Source organism: Spea bombifrons, chromosome 3 (assembly GCF_027358695.1).
Source record: "Spea bombifrons isolate aSpeBom1 chromosome 3, aSpeBom1.2.pri, whole genome shotgun sequence".
NCBI lineage: Eukaryota > Metazoa > Chordata > Amphibia > Anura > Pelobatidae > Spea > Spea bombifrons.
In genome coordinates, this window is record NC_071089.1 from 120,118,241 (window position 1) to 120,134,054 (window position 15,814).

General features: G+C 44.1%; 2 protein-coding genes and 3 non-coding genes across 5 annotated transcripts in view; 2 read left to right on the forward strand and 3 right to left on the reverse strand.

The window, feature by feature from the left end:
* The window catches only part of LOC128482812 (uncharacterized), a 379,467-nt gene that overhangs the window by 154,682 nt on the left and 208,971 nt on the right, over positions 1 to 15,814 (forward strand). The gene's annotated exons all lie outside the window — the stretch shown is intronic.
* Positions 1,881 to 13,022, forward strand: LOC128482811 (uncharacterized). The gene is made up of 3 exons (XM_053458733.1): positions 1,881 to 1,987; positions 11,208 to 11,323; positions 12,430 to 13,022. The coding sequence occupies exons 1-3, from the start codon at positions 1,976 to 1,978 to the stop codon at positions 12,980 to 12,982; spliced, it is 681 nt and encodes a 226-aa protein (XP_053314708.1). The 5' UTR covers positions 1,881 to 1,975; the 3' UTR covers positions 12,983 to 13,022.
* TRNAK-CUU (transfer RNA lysine (anticodon CUU)) lies at positions 13,845 to 13,917 on the reverse strand. Its single transcript has one exon. It is a non-coding gene; the product is annotated as a tRNA-Lys (tRNA).
* On the reverse strand, positions 14,020 to 14,092 carry TRNAK-CUU (transfer RNA lysine (anticodon CUU)). Its single transcript has one exon. It is a non-coding gene; the product is annotated as a tRNA-Lys (tRNA).
* TRNAK-CUU (transfer RNA lysine (anticodon CUU)) lies at positions 14,506 to 14,578 on the reverse strand. Its single transcript has one exon. It is a non-coding gene; the product is annotated as a tRNA-Lys (tRNA).

Below are 15,814 nucleotides of genomic sequence, written 5' to 3' on the forward strand. Positions count from 1 at the left end.
ATTTGCTGACGACACAAAAATTTGCAACAGGGTTGATGTTCCTGGAGGAAGAAGCCAAATGGCAAACAATCTAGGTAAGCTGGAAAAATGGTCAGAGCTGTGGCAATTGGCATTTAATGTAGATAAATGCAAAGTAATGCACCTGGGGCATAAAAACCCAAGGGCAGAGTATAGAATATTTGGTACTGTCCTAACCTCAACGTGTGAGGAAAGGGATTTAGGGGTAATTACCGTATTTGCTCGATTATAAGACGACCCTGATTATAAGACGACCCCCCAAAATCTGAATATTAACTTAGGAAAAAAAGAAAAAGCCTGAATATAAGACGACCCTAAAGGAAAAAAGTTTTACCAGTAAATGTTAATTCATGTAAACTATTTTTTTTAATAAAAGCTATGATTGAGAAAAATATTTTTTTTTTGTTTTTATTTCTTGTATTTTCCAACCTGTCCCCCAGTTACGCACATCTGCCCCCAGGCTTGCCACACCAATATGGCACTGTGGCCCATGATATGCCTTTTAACCCTCTATATGCCACTGTGCCCCATGGTATGCCTTTTGACCCCCTATGTGCCACTCTGCCTCCAGAAATGCCTTATACCCCTATATCTCATTCTGGCATTTAGGGGGTTAAAATGCATATTATGGGGTAGAGTGGCATATAGGGAGGTATAAGGCATTCCAGGAGGCAGAGTGGCATTAAGGGAGTTAAAAGGCATTATATAGAGCACTCTGCCTCCAGAAATGCCTTATACCCCTATATGCCACTCTGGCATTTAGGGGGTTAAAAGGCATATTATGGGGCAGAGTGGCATATAGGGAGGTATAAGGCATTTCAGGAGGCAGAGTGCACTATTAAATGCCCCCTTAACGCCACTCTGCCTCCTGAAATGCCTTATACCTCCCTATATGCCACTCTGCCCCATAATATGCCTTTTAACCCCCTAAGTGCCAGAGTGGCATATAGGGGTGTAAGGCATTCCAGAAATGCCCTACACACACACACACACACACACACACACACACACACACTTACTTACCGGTGCTTCCAATTTCCTGCTGTATTGCCGGGGCAGCGGGTTGACGTCTCATTCCGCGGCAGCCGGAAGGAGGTGGAGTTGGCAGCGGGGGTTTGTATGCGTCCGTCGCAAATACCTTCCCCGGCTGTCAGAGATCAGGAACTCTGGAACTCTCATCTCTGACAGTCGGGGAAGGTATTTGCGACGGACGCATACAAACCCCCGCTGCCAACTTCACCTCCGGAAGCACCGGTAAGTGTGTGTGTGTGTGGGGGGGGGCGACGACAGGAGGATCCAGGTCCCCTGCAGCGGTGCGGGGGATCTGGATCTTAGTCTCCTAATCAGACCTCTATTTGAGGTCTGATTAGAAGACGACCCCGATTATTTAAAAGGAGAAATACTACCACAACAAGAGGACACAAGCATAAACTAGAGGGGCAAAGGTTTAATGGTAACATCAGAAAATATTACTTTACGGAAAGGGTAGTGGACGCATGGAATAGCCTTCCAGCAGAAGTGGTAGATGTTAATACAGTAAAGGCATTTAAGCAAGCATGGGGTAGGCATAAGGCCAAGCTAGAATAAGGACATTTACTAAAGGAAAGTACTCAGAGGTTGGGCAGACTGGATGGGCCTACTGGTTCTTATCTGCCGTCACTTTCTATGTTTCTAAGTAAATATTTTGTATCAGTTTATTTTCATTTCTTATGCGCTATTTATAATTGGTAAACTTGGGAAAACATATTTAAAAAATGAACTCATGGGTAAAATCTCTGTAAATGTCCTCCCAAAATGATTACTGGACAAGGACATTTTGCTGATGTTTACATTTGGAGGTTGATGATTAGCTTGGATTTCAGGGAATGCAGCAGCAAAATATACTTAGTGGGATGTACAAATAACACATAAATCACTCGCTATACTGAAGGCGAACAATTATCTGTACTCATTCATCATGAAGTATCAGGTAAGAGATTTTGGTTTAATTGTTTTGGAATGTTAGTGGCGTACTCTGGCCTAGAGCAGCAGGTCCAGGGGTGCAGGGGCCACATAATATGGAGCCAGCTACCCTACTGTAATGCCACTGCTCAATGAGAAGGTTAAAAGGGAGTACAAGGATCTCCATAACCGGCCCATTAATCCCACGCAGGGCTCTTCCAGTAAGGACAGGGGTGCAGAATGGGTGGCTGTTTGCGCTGCCCAGGGTTTGTCCTAAGGCGCTGAAGACAATTATGCCGCCATGTATATCAGCATGCAAGTTTGCTATTTAGAACTGCTTGCAAAATATTGCTCTCTTTATTTATTCCCCCAAACCGAATAAATTCTGTAGATTGGGGAATATCATTTCTGTACGTTGGTCTCCCTGTAAAGCAACAAGGAATGTCTCTAGAATGAAATGATAATTATATTATAAATATGTTAATAAATCCGCTAGGGCTGCAACTAACGATTATTTTCATAATCGATTAGTTGGCCGATTATTTTGTCGATTAATCGATTAATCGGATAAAAAAATGAATGTAAATTTTTAATTTATTTAAAATAATTTAATAAACAAATGATGTTAAATACAAACAGCAGAATAAAAAAAAACTTTGATAAAATGCATTTCTTGTCTTTATTTCCCAACCAGCCCCCCCAATTTATGCACATTTGAGCCCAGGCTTGCCACGCTGCCTCCCACATATGCCACGCTGCCTCCCACATATGCAACGCTGCCTACCACATATACCACACCACGCTGCCTCCCACATCTGCCACTCCACGCTGCCTCCCACATATGCCACGCCACGCTGCCTCCCACATCTGCCACTCCACTCTACCCCCCACATGCCACTGTGTCTGATACGCCTTATACCCCCTGAAACACCACTCCATCCTCCCCAGACATGCCACCCTGCCCTCCCCACATATGCCATGCCATGCTGCCTCCCACATATGCCACTCCACGCTGCCTCCCACATATGCCACTCCACGCTGCCTCCCACATATGCCACTCCACGCTGCCTCCCACATATGCCACTCCACGCTGCCTCCCACATATGCCACTCCACGCTGCCTCCCACATATGCCACTCCATGCTGCCTCCCACATATACCACTCCACGCTGCCTCCCACATATGCCACTCCACGCTGCCTCCCACATATGCCACTCCATGCTGCCTCCCACATATACCACTCCACGCTGCCTCCCACATATGCCACTCCACCCCCACATATGCCACTGTGCCCGATACGCCTTATACCCCCTGATACACCACTCCATCCTCCCCAGACATGCCACACTGCCTCCCAGACATGCCACGCTGCCCTCCCCACATATGCCACTCCACTGTACCCCCAGATATGCCACTGTGGCCCCAGATATGCCTTATACACCCTGATACACCACTCCGTCCTCCCCAGACATGCCACACTGCCCTCCCCACATATGCCTTATATAATGTATATGCCTTATACCCCCAGATATGTCACTCTGTGCCCGATATCTCATAGTCCCCTCATAGAGTCACAGACCCGTTCGCATCGCACTGACACCATACTTTTATAAATCAGTACTGGGTTAATCTTCACTGCCCCCAGGATTTAAATTCCCCTTAGTCTGCCCCCCTTTATCTCTAACTGCACCTTAAGTTAACTTTATTAAATTAATCAAATTAACCCTCAGTCCTCATCATTAAAATTAACCCTAAACACCCCATTAACCATAACTTCCCCTAAATTAACTCTAAATACCCCATCAAAACAACTACCCTAAATTAACCCTAAACACCTCATTAACCATAACTGCCCCTAAATTAACCCTAAACACCCCATTAACCACAGCATCCCCTAAATTAACCGTAAAGACCCTGTCAACCACAACAGCCCCTAAATTAACCCTAAACACACCATTAACCACAACTGCCTCAAATTAACCCCAAACACCCCATTAACCATAGCTGCCCCTAAATTAACCCTAAACACCCTATTAACCATAACTGCCCCTAAACATCCCATTAACCATAGCTGCCCTTAAACACCCCATTAACCATAGCTGCCCCTAAACACCCCATTAACCATAGCTGCCCCTAAATTAACCCTAAACACCCCATTAACCATAACTGCCCCTAAATTAACCCCCACCTCCTCTAACTTTCAGTAGCCCAAATATTAATTTAATACTTACAGTTAGATGAGTGTCACAGCCATGTGGTTCTGGCCTTCTGGGAGAAGGGAGGGGCGGGGCCAGTTGTCACAGTGATTACAGGGAGGGACTGGTAAGTAGGAGCTGCTGCTGTGAGTCACTGAAACGGTTTATATAATGAGGGGTATTTTTCAGTGCGTTTGCTCTGAAAAAACCCTCATTTTATAATCGATAATAATCGATTCAACTAATCGATAATGAAATTCGTTGGCAACGAATTTCATTATCGATTATTATCGATTTTATCGATTAGTTGTTGCAGCCCTAAAATCCGCATAGCCCCCCAACACTTCAGGTGTCCAAATCAGGAGCTGTGTCTAGCGGTAGAAGGGTGTGGTTATAGAGGCAGAAGCGGGCAGGGTCAGGGTGGGTGAGGCTGGAGTTGAGGTCACTTGTCTGCATAACCTGAGGAGCCACCTTAAACCACTTGTAGCCCTATCTTGACTGAAGTCACAGACACTTGCTGACCTTTTCCATGGCTACCTTGTGACCTCCTACAGTGAAATCCTGAGCCTCCACTAAGGGGAGAGTGGCATACATGTGTCAGTGCCTCCATATCTATACCCTGGATATGTGTGGTATACATATGTCTTTCAGTAGGACCCCAATATAAATAAGGACTATATACAATGGTACCAGTAAACAATATTACCGTATTTGCTCGATTATAAGACGACCCTGATTATAAGACGACCCCCCAAAATCTGAATATTAACTTAGGAAAAAAAGAAAAAGCCTGAATATAAGACGACCCTAAAGGAAAAAAGTTTTACCAGTAAATGTTAATTCATGTAAACTATTTTTTTTAATAAAAGCTATGATTGAGAAAAATATTTTTTTTTTGTTTTTATTTCTTTTATATTTTCTATTGTATTTTCCAACCTGTCCCCCAGTTACGCACATCTGCCCCCAGGCTTGCCACACCAATATGGCACTGTGGCCCATGATATGCCTTTTAACCCTCTATATGCCACTGTGCCCCATGGTATGCCTTTTGACCCCCTATGTGCCACTCTGCCTCCAGAAATGCCTTATACCCCTATATCCCATTCTGGCATTTAGGGGGTTAAAATGCATATTATGGGGCAGAGTGGCATATAGGGAGGTATAAGGCATTCCAGGAGGCAGAGTGGCATTAAGGGAGTTAAAAGGCATTATATAGAGCACTCTGCCTCCAGAAATGCCTTATACCCCTATATGCCACTCTGGCATTTAGGGGGTTAAAAGGCATATTATGGGGCAGAGTGGCATATAGGGAGGTATAAGGCATTTCAGGAGGCAGAGTGCACTATTAAATGCCCCCTTAACGCCACTCTGCCTCCTGAAATGCCTTATACCTCCCTATATGCCACTCTGCCCCATAATATGCCTTTTAACCCCCTAAGTGCCAGAGTGGCATATAGGGGTGTAAGGCATTCCAGAAATGCCCTACACACACACACACACACACACACACACGCTTACTTACTTACCGGTGCTTCCAATTTCCTGCTGTATTGCCGGGGCAGCGGGTTGACGTCTCATTCCGCGGCAGCCGGAAGGAGGTGGAGTTGGCAGCGGGGGTTTGTATGCGTCCGTCGCAAATACCTTCCCCGGCTGTCAGTGATCAGGAACTCTGGAACTCTGATCTCTGGCAGTCGGGGAAGGTATTTGCGACGGACGCATACAAACCCCCGCTGCCAACTTCACCTCCGGAAGCACCGGTAAGTGTGTTTGGGGGGGGGGGGCGACGACAGGAGGATCCAGGTCCCCTGCAGCGGTGCGGGGGATCTGGATCTTAGTCTCCTAATCAGACCTCTATTTGAGGTCTGATTAGAAGACGACCCCGATTATAAGACGAGGGGTATTTTTCAGAGCATTTGCTCTGAAAAAAACCTCGTCTTATAATCGAGCAAATACGGTATATCAAAACAACAAACACATATGCAAACACAGGACTCTGACACCTGGATCTAACTACCCAAGTCCAAAAGTCCCTCCTAAAACAACTGTCAGGAACTGGGTCAATACAGACAACTGTAATGACCCAGAGCGCCCAAAGATTGTGTTCAGGAGTTATTGTGCAGTAGCGGAGTGGGACAGGGCCTGGTACAGGGCGACTGCACTCACCCGGGTGGGCATCTAGGGTTGTGCAGCCACATACCAGCGCCCTGACATAGCAGCTGATGTAGTCCAGAACACAGCAAGACATACATGATACAGGGCACAACAAAGGACAGGGAACTGAGGCAAAGCAGGTAAAAACAGAGATATGCAGCTCCGCAGCCTGGATGGCCCCTGACAACAACCTACCACCACAGTCTTCATCATACCGGGGAGACTCCAGGATCTGGTTCGACACCTGAATCCTACAGGTCACGGGAGCTAGGTCCAGATGCGTCCCACTCCCCCCCCCCTTAAATGGCGTTATGTCCCACCGCGCCAATGTCAGCGGGTAGCCCTGGCTGCATCTCGCAAGGGAAGGCTCCAGGTAGCCAGAGCCTAAAAGGTCCCAGCTATGGTTATCACTCTGGCAGCAGGAGTATGTTGGTGCAATTAGATGGGGCCCATAGGGCTGTATCCATAGGGGTAAAAGTTTATTTAGTGTGCCCTGTCTGCAAAACAAGGGGAAGAGGTTTCCACCTTACCACTATGCTGATCAGTCACTTGGGAAGGGAAGCCTCTTATTCTCTGGGGACTTCCTTCAGCTACTGGGGCTGCTTAAACGCCAAGGTCTGGCAGCTCCTGGGAAGCCCCACTGACTGTATTTCAGCCTAGCTCCATGGTCAATGCCTCCAGGTAGGCCTCAGGCCTTGCACAGCTGTAGTCCTCATCCTAAAGATGGATTTGGGTCACCTGACCTCCAGCTCAGGAGTTGCCTAGGCAACACTCCCTGCTGCCCACCACTGCCAGGCCCTAGTGATGCAGCATACAGTATCTGAGTGGCTGAGGGTGATGTATGTTGCTGAGTTGTAACACAGTGAGTGCTACACACTAATAGGAAGGTCGCACAAATGTCTATTGGCTTTACAAGTCCCAGGGTCAGGGGACATGAGAAGATATATTTAGACCCAGGATTCCAATTGCCTGTAAGGTTGGATAGGGGGGCAGTTCCTTAAAATCAAGACTGTCCCAAAAACTGGGACATACTGAAGTTTCAAATCAATGATCAAGCCCTCAGACGCTTTTTGTTTCAGATTAATATTAGGTGTTTTATAACTAAAACGGCGATAAGAAAGATATAACGATACAATCATGGGTGGATTAGGTAGAGTTCTCATACTCTATCTCCCAACAAAATACAAAAAATTTATTTAAACAAATTAAATATCAGCCCATATACAGACACTTTCAAACATTTTTCTGCACACAGTTCAAAATTACCCCATTGGAACAATATTTTTACAGCGCATATACCTCACAATCATCCACCTATATAATATCTTACGATATGTAAATTTAAAGATATAACGCCCCAAATATCGGCCTATTGGTTCAAAACTGACAATTTTCAATATTCTATATGGAGTAAAAAAAAATTCCCCAATTTGACTAATATATATATATATATATATATATATATATATATATATATATATATATATATACACAATGCATTTACCTCACCCACAGCCTCCTCTATAATATCTTACAACGTGAAAAGATGTTACTGTGGAAATTCATATAGTGCCTGATTTTTTTTTTTTTTTACCAAAAATAAACATTAATGATGTCTAATGATTTTCTAATTTATCTCTTAAATAGACACTGAGATACAGTAAATGTATCATTTAAGAAATTGTCAAATTCTAACCAACTTTCCATATTCTAACATATTATATAGGGGTGTAAGTGTGCGGTATATGCAGGATAAATATATTTATGTGAAATAGGGTTATTTCTTTTACCCCATATCGGATATTAAAAAATGTTCGTTTCTAACTAATGGCCTGATATTTGGGGCGCTATGTCTTTAAATGTCCACAATAAGATATTTCCATATTGTAAGATGTTATAGAGGAGGGTGTGGGTGAGGTATATGCAGTGCAAATATATTAGTCCAATGGAGGACTGTTTTTTTTTTTACCCCATGTAGCATGTTGAAAAATTACAGTTTTTAACCAATATGCTGATATATGTGATACTATATCTTTATATTTCCCCAGTAAAAACTTTCCAGATTGAAAGATATTTTATAGAGGGCGTATATGTGACATTACTGCACCGTTAATACATTGGTCCAATGGGGGAATTTTTTTATCCCATGTGAAATGTTGAAAAATGTCAATTTTTGACTACTGGGCTAATAATTGGCAGCTCTGTATTTTTACGTTTCCACAGTAAAATCTTTCCATAGTGTAACCCTTTTTTTACCTTGCTCCGCTGTCAGGCTGGTAGTTACATATTTCAGTGATGCTGGTGACAGGAAACCTGAGCCTCCGCAATTGCTGGGAGATCGGGACATCTTCTTTCTTTATGCAGTGCCTCCACTCAGTGATTTGTACTATGTTGAGTAGGGGAACCCACCCACTGAGAAATGGCCCCTTTCACACAAGAAAATAACACACACAACTGAAATGCTAATTATTTATAGAATATATTGAAATAAACAGGTATTATAATATAAGGACCCAGCTGCTGTGCCTATGCAGTTCAGTTCTAGCAGTGGGTGCACAGTCCTGAAAATATATATATTTAACACAGATAACTGCCAACACCCGCTCCCCCACCCCAAATGTAGGTGTTCTTCCCACCCAGATGTCCCAGTGTTGGTGCACTGTTGGGGCCCTTGATGCAGGTAGCGCTACCCGGGGAGAAAAGTATATATATGTTGATATATATTAGTTAAGTACCTCACCTTGGTGTCTTCAGGCAGCTCTGGGATGCTGCCCCTTTAACCTCCTGGCTGAGAATAATAACTGTCTTCCCACACAGATGTCTGTCTGCAGCTCTGCTTTCACCTCACTGGTACAGGATGCAGGACTTGGACGCTCTGGGTACTTGCAGTCTCTCACACTCACTCAGGAAGCATAGAGCCCCATGCTGTATTCTCTGCACACTTCTACTTCAATGTACTGCTTGGATGTCAGCAGTACACACACTAAAGGCAGCAGGCTTATTTCAGGCCTACTTACAGGGAGGGCAGCCTGTCTCTCTTCCTCCTTCACTCCCCTGCTTAGCTCTGCTCTTCCAGAAGTTTCTTCCTAGACCCTCTCCTCTGATAGGCTGAGAAACATTCCCTAGCTTAGGAAGACTGACATATGTCCCATAGAGATACTGATTGGCTCAGAGAAGACAAGTAACCTGGTGCTGGAAGGAAAGGTCAGTATCCATGACAACCCAGCTGCAATGTTATTAGACAAAATAACTGCACTGGGTTACATAAGATATTATAGAAAACATTTTGGTCCAATGGGGGAATTTTTTTTATCCCATGTGAAATGTTGAAAAATGTCAATTTTTGACTACTGGGCTAATAATTGGCAGCGCTGTTTTTTTACGTTTCCACAGTAAAATCTTTCCATATTGTAAGATATTACAGATAACATTTTGGTCCAATGGGGGAATTAATTTTTACTCCATATAGAAAATTGAAAAATACCAGGCTAATATTTGGGGCAATATATCTTTAAATTCTCACAGTAAAATCACACCATACTGAAAGATATTATATAGGGGGGGAGGTGATTGTGAGGTATACGCGGTGTGAATATATCGGTCCAATGGGGGAGTTTTGTACTGTATGCAGAAAAATTAAATTTGCTTTTAATTTTCCTAATTTCAGTAGACAACCCCCCCCCCAGGGAATGGAGGTTGGATCCAGTTGGGACCATCCTTAAATTAGCAATAACCACGGACACAGCGCTAACTAAAATATAATATTGTGTACTGCACAATAACACAAAGCTGTGCGATAATATATAGCAGTGAAAATAAATACAATATATATATATATATATATATATATAGCCTCCGCAGCACATAAACAAATGGCGCAACCCACCTTCGGCTTCAACGTGGTCTGGTACCGTTGGTGCCCATAAAAGCTAGTAATCCACACAGGCTTTGGTTATGCCGGTTCATCCTCCATTCACGTAATTCAGTAAAATCTGGTCTCCTATTTGCAGAATAAAGTTCAAGGCGCCGTGTTATGCGACAGGGGGAGAGATCTCAAGCTTACCGCTCCACCAGTCTGCGACCAAATCAGTCTGTCGGGTGCCGGCTCCTTCAGATATTGCTCACAGCACTCTCAGCCAGAAGGGTTAGGCATCCTGTTCTGGTTCAGCTGTCTTCTGAGATTCTCCTTCCAGACTCTCAAACACTCCACTGATGGACAGGCCTCGAACCCGGTGACGCAAAGATCCTTCACCTTCATCATCTATCACTACTGAACTCCACAAAACCCCCCAATGCCCCCTTTCTATACCCTCAGCCATGTGCTTTGCAGTTCACCATCTGCTGGCCACTCCACTGGTACTGCAGTTACTGTAATCCCCAGAGGGCTGTTTTTCTGCTGTTTACCTCTGGAGTTAAACTTTGGCTCCTTTTTTTCCCCTTTTTTCTGATTGATTAATGGCCCTTTACATAAAAATATACATGTTATAGGACCCCAGGACCCGCAGACAGATTGGCCCCATTCGGCAACCCTTTGGTCGCCCGTTTCTCCTGCTGTAAAGACTCAAACCTTAATCAGTCGTTATATCTAACTTTTTGCCAACTTTTGCTGCCGTTTTCCCTGGACAGAAAGGGAGCGGAGCGTAAAGTGGGCAGAGTTACATAGCATTTTATTCTCCACCCCTTATGTCTTGCGGACACCTGTCCAAAAAAAGAACGAGACTGTCCCGGCAAATTCAGGACTGTTGGCAACTATGTAAATGTTGGCTAAATACTTTAGTATGAAAGGGTTATCCTTCTACGTAGTGTGTTAGAGAAATGTAACTATAAAAATAATACATGATTCAGCATTTATTGCTTCAAAATGAAAATAAAGAACATTTTTAAGGACAGAAAATCATTGCAGGCGCAGACGTCCATCTTGTTTCTCCTCCTCTGTTACTGGAGCTGCCCTCCGACCGTCTCCGGCTTCACAGAAGAACAACTGCAAAGGGTAACCGGCTACTTCCAAAGAACCTTCGGGTACGGTTTCATCTTCTTAGTTTTTTAAAGGTTGTCTCACTGGTTTAACTATACATTATACAGGGATGGCTGTCTCTCTGACTTAACTATACATTATACAGGGCTGTTTCTCTGACTTAACTATACATTACACAGAGCTGTCTCACTGACTTAACTATATATTATACAGGGCTGTCTCTCTGACTTAACTATACATTATACAGGGCTGGCTGTCTCTCTGACTTAACTATACATTATACAGGGCTGTTTCTCTGACTTAACTATACATTACACAGAGCTGTCTCACTGACTTAACTATATATTATACAGGGCTGTCTCTCTGACTTAACTATATATTATACGGGGGCAGACTCGCTGATTTTACTATACATTATACAGGGCTGTCTCTCTGACTTAACTATACATTATACAGGGGGCCGGCTCGCTGATTTAACTATACATTATACAGGGGGCCGGTCACTGATTTATCTATACATTATACAGGGGGGCCGGTCACTGATTTATCTATACATTATACAGGGGGCCGGTCACTGATTTAACTATACATTATACAGGGGCCGGTCACTGATTTACCTATTCATTATACAGGGGCCGGTCACTGATTTAACTATACATTATACAGGGGCTGGTCACTGATTTAACTATACATTATACAGGGGCCGGTCACTGATTTAACTATACATTATACAGGGGCCGGTCACTGATTTAACTATACATTATACAGGGGCCGGTCACTGATTTAACTATACATTATACAGGGGCCGGTCACTGATTTAACTATACATTATACAGGGGCCGGTCACTGATTTAACTATACATTATACAGGGGGCCGGTCACTGATTTAACTATACATTATACAGGGGCCGGCTCACTGATTTAACTATACATTATACAGGGGGCTGGTCACTGATTTAACAATACATCATTGTGTAAATTGCAGCATTTATTCTTTAGATACTGGATGCTTCTGTCTCATTTAACTCCTCTTCCTGCTGCCAGTATCCAAACCACGAAGAACTGCCTGGCTATCATCATGAATATCTTGTATTTATTGTTTATTTTAGCTTCCATTATTATTACTAAATAATACTTTCTCCCCACGCAGGATAAGGGGGCAGCACGCCTATGCAGTTAAGTTCACTCCAGCCCAATGTGCCGCGCTCAGAGAAAATGATATAGCCGCTGCTCTGAATGGTGAAAACATCCAAAACGTTAAGAATGCCATGAATTCCCAGTCAATATACAGCGGAAGACAGATGGTAATGGCCACCTACAAGGACCTTGGTAACAACAAAAGAGAACACTCCGAACATCGTCTTCTTTATCCACCTTCGAGGTCCAGCGTCTCACCAGCACAAGACCTCATGAACAGACAACCTGCTGCCGGATGTGTTTTATTTTATACGTTTAACTCCCCATGTAATGCGTATTGTACCAATCCCAATGGACGTTTTAATATCGTGGACAAGTTAAGTGTCTTTAGGACAAATAACAAGGCTTTCGTTTTCAATCAAGTATACCAAGAACAAAATATAAACTGCTGTCACGAAGCTCGATTGAAGTCAGTTGATAAACAAATGCCCCTCTATCGCTGTACCAATAATTGCATTAAGTGCTTTAACAATAATAGATTTAATGCCCTCTGTTTAAGAGCGTAAGGATACATATTTCAGAATTATGCGTAGGATTTCTTCCTCAGGATAGAATCCAAGAATCCACTTTAAGTTCCACGACATTCCCAGAGTAGAAGATACCAGAATCCTCCTGGTCGCGGGAGCAGCGTCTTAACACTCCCCGCTCATTTCCCCCCTTTTATAGAGAAATTGCCATAAAAACCACATCTTCGCCCAACGTGGGGCTCGAACCCACGACCCTGAGATTAAGAGTCTCATGCTCTACCGACTGAACTAGCCAGGCTGTGACATTTGTGTCAACCCCACAGAATCGGGGCTACTATCACTTGTTGCACTCAGCGCTATTTTAGGAACGTTTAGAGAAATTGCCAGGACTCGAGATGGTCACCAGCTCCATTTGACATACAAGAAAGAAGCCAAAAGCTTTATCGAAGAAGGGAAAAATCTTTTGTCATATTATTTCCCCTAGGCTCTGTCATCTGAAGGTTTAAACTTAGGCCCACCAGCAAACATCAGAAAAAGCTGGCATGAAATCTGCCTATGACACCTGCCAAGCTCATAAGTACTGCAATGGATGCTGTATAAATACATCCTAATTTGAAGCTGAACGCCTTTGGCTTTTTCATATTATCACTCTTATTGGTGTTGGGAGGAATACCGGCGTAGGCTGTGAACTGCAATTTTCAAAGGTTGACATAAAAACTATACCTTCGCCCAACGTGGGGCTCGAACCAACGACCCTGAGATTAAGAGTCTCATGTTTTACCGACTGAGCTAGCCGGGCTGTGATCCTTCATGTACCCCACAAAATCGGGGCTACTATCACTTGTTGCACTCAGCCGTATCTCAGGAACTTTTAGAGAAATTGCCATAAAAACCACATATTCGCCCAACGCGGGGCTCGAACCCACGACCCTGAGATTAAGAGTCTCATGCTCTACCGACTGAGCTAGCCGGGCTGTGATCCTTCATGTTCCCCACAAAATCGGGGCTACTATCACTTGTTGCACTCAGCAGTACCTCAGGAACTTTTAGAGAAATTGCCATAAAAACCACACCATCGCCCAACGTGGGGCTCGAACCCACGACCCTGAGATTAAGAGTCTCATGCTCTACCGACTGAGCTAGCCGGGCTGTGATATCAGCATGTTGCCCACAGAATCAGGGCTACTATCACTTGTTGCACTCAGCGCTATCTTAGGAACGTTTAGAGAAATTGCCATAAAAACCACATGTTTGCCCAACGTGGGGCCCGCACCCACAGCCCTGAGATTAAGAGTCTCATGCTCTACTGACTGGGCTAGCCAGGCTGCTATACATGCATGTGCCCCACTGGTGGGCTTTTAGTGGACGATAAATAAGCATGAAATCTGCGTATGACACATGCCAAGCTCGTAAGTAGTGCAATGGATGCTGTATGAATACATCCTAATTTGAAGCTGAACGCCTTTGGCTTTTTCATATTATCACTCTTATTGGTGTTGGGAGGAATACGGGCGTAGGCTATGAACTGCAATTTTTAAAGGTTGACATAAAAACTGTATCTTCGCCCAACGTGGGGCTCGAACCCACGACCCTGAGATTAAGAGTCTCATGCTCTACCGACTGAGCTAGCCGGGCTGTGATGCTTTGTGTACCCCACAAAATCGGGGCTACTATCACTTGTTGCACTCAGCAGTATCTCAAGAACTTTTAGAGGAATTGCCATAAAAACCACATCTTTGCCCAACGTGGGGCTCCAACCCATGACCCTGAGATTAAGAGTCTTATGCTCTACTGACTGAGCTAGCCGGGCTACTATACCTGCATGTTCCCCACTGGTGGGCTTTTAGTGGACGATAAATAAGCATGAAATCTGCGTATGACACATGCCAAGCTCATAAGTAGCGCAATGGATGCTGTATGAATACATCCTAATTTGAAGATGAACGCCTTTAGCATTTTCATATTATCAGTCTTATTGGTATTGGGAGGAATACGGGCGTAGGCTGTGAACTGCGATTTTCAAAGGTTGACATAAAAACTATATCTTCGCCCAACGTGGGGCTCTAACCCAAGACCCTGAGATTAAGAGTCTCATGTTCTACCGACTGAGATAGCCGGGCTGTGATCCTGCATGTTCCCCACAAAATCGGGGCTACTATCACTTGTTGCACTCAGCGGTATCTCAGGAACTTTTTGAGAAATTGCCATAAAAAGCACATCTTCGCCCAACGTGGGGCTCGAACCCACAACCCTGAGATTAAGAGTCTCGTGCTCTACCGACTGAGCTAGCCGGGCTGTGATCTTGCATGTCCGCCACAAAATCTGGGCTACTATCACTTGTTGCACTCAGCAGTATCTCAGGAACTTTTAGAGAAATTGCCATAAAAACCACATCTTTGCCCAACATGGGGCTCAAACCCACGACCCTGAGATTAAGAGTCTCATGCTCTACCGACTGAGGCAGCCGGGAAGGGACATTTGTGTAAACCCCACAGAATCGGGGCTACTATTACTTGTTGCACTCAGCGCTATCTTAGGAACGTTTAGAGAAATTGCCAGGACTCGAGATGGTCACCAGCTCCATTTGACATATAAGAAAGAAGTCAAAAGCTTTATCAAAGAAGGGAAAAATCTTTTGTCATATTATTTCCCCTAGGCTCTGTCATCTGAAGGTTTAAGCTTAGGCCCACCAGCAAACATCAGAAAAAGCTGGCATGATATCTGCCTATGACACCTGCCAAGCTCATAAGTAGTGCAATGGATGCTGTATGAATACATCCTAATTTGAAGATGAACGCCTTTGGCTTTTTCATATTATCAGTCTTATTGGTGTTGGGAGGAATACGGGCGTAGGCTGTGAACTGCAATTTT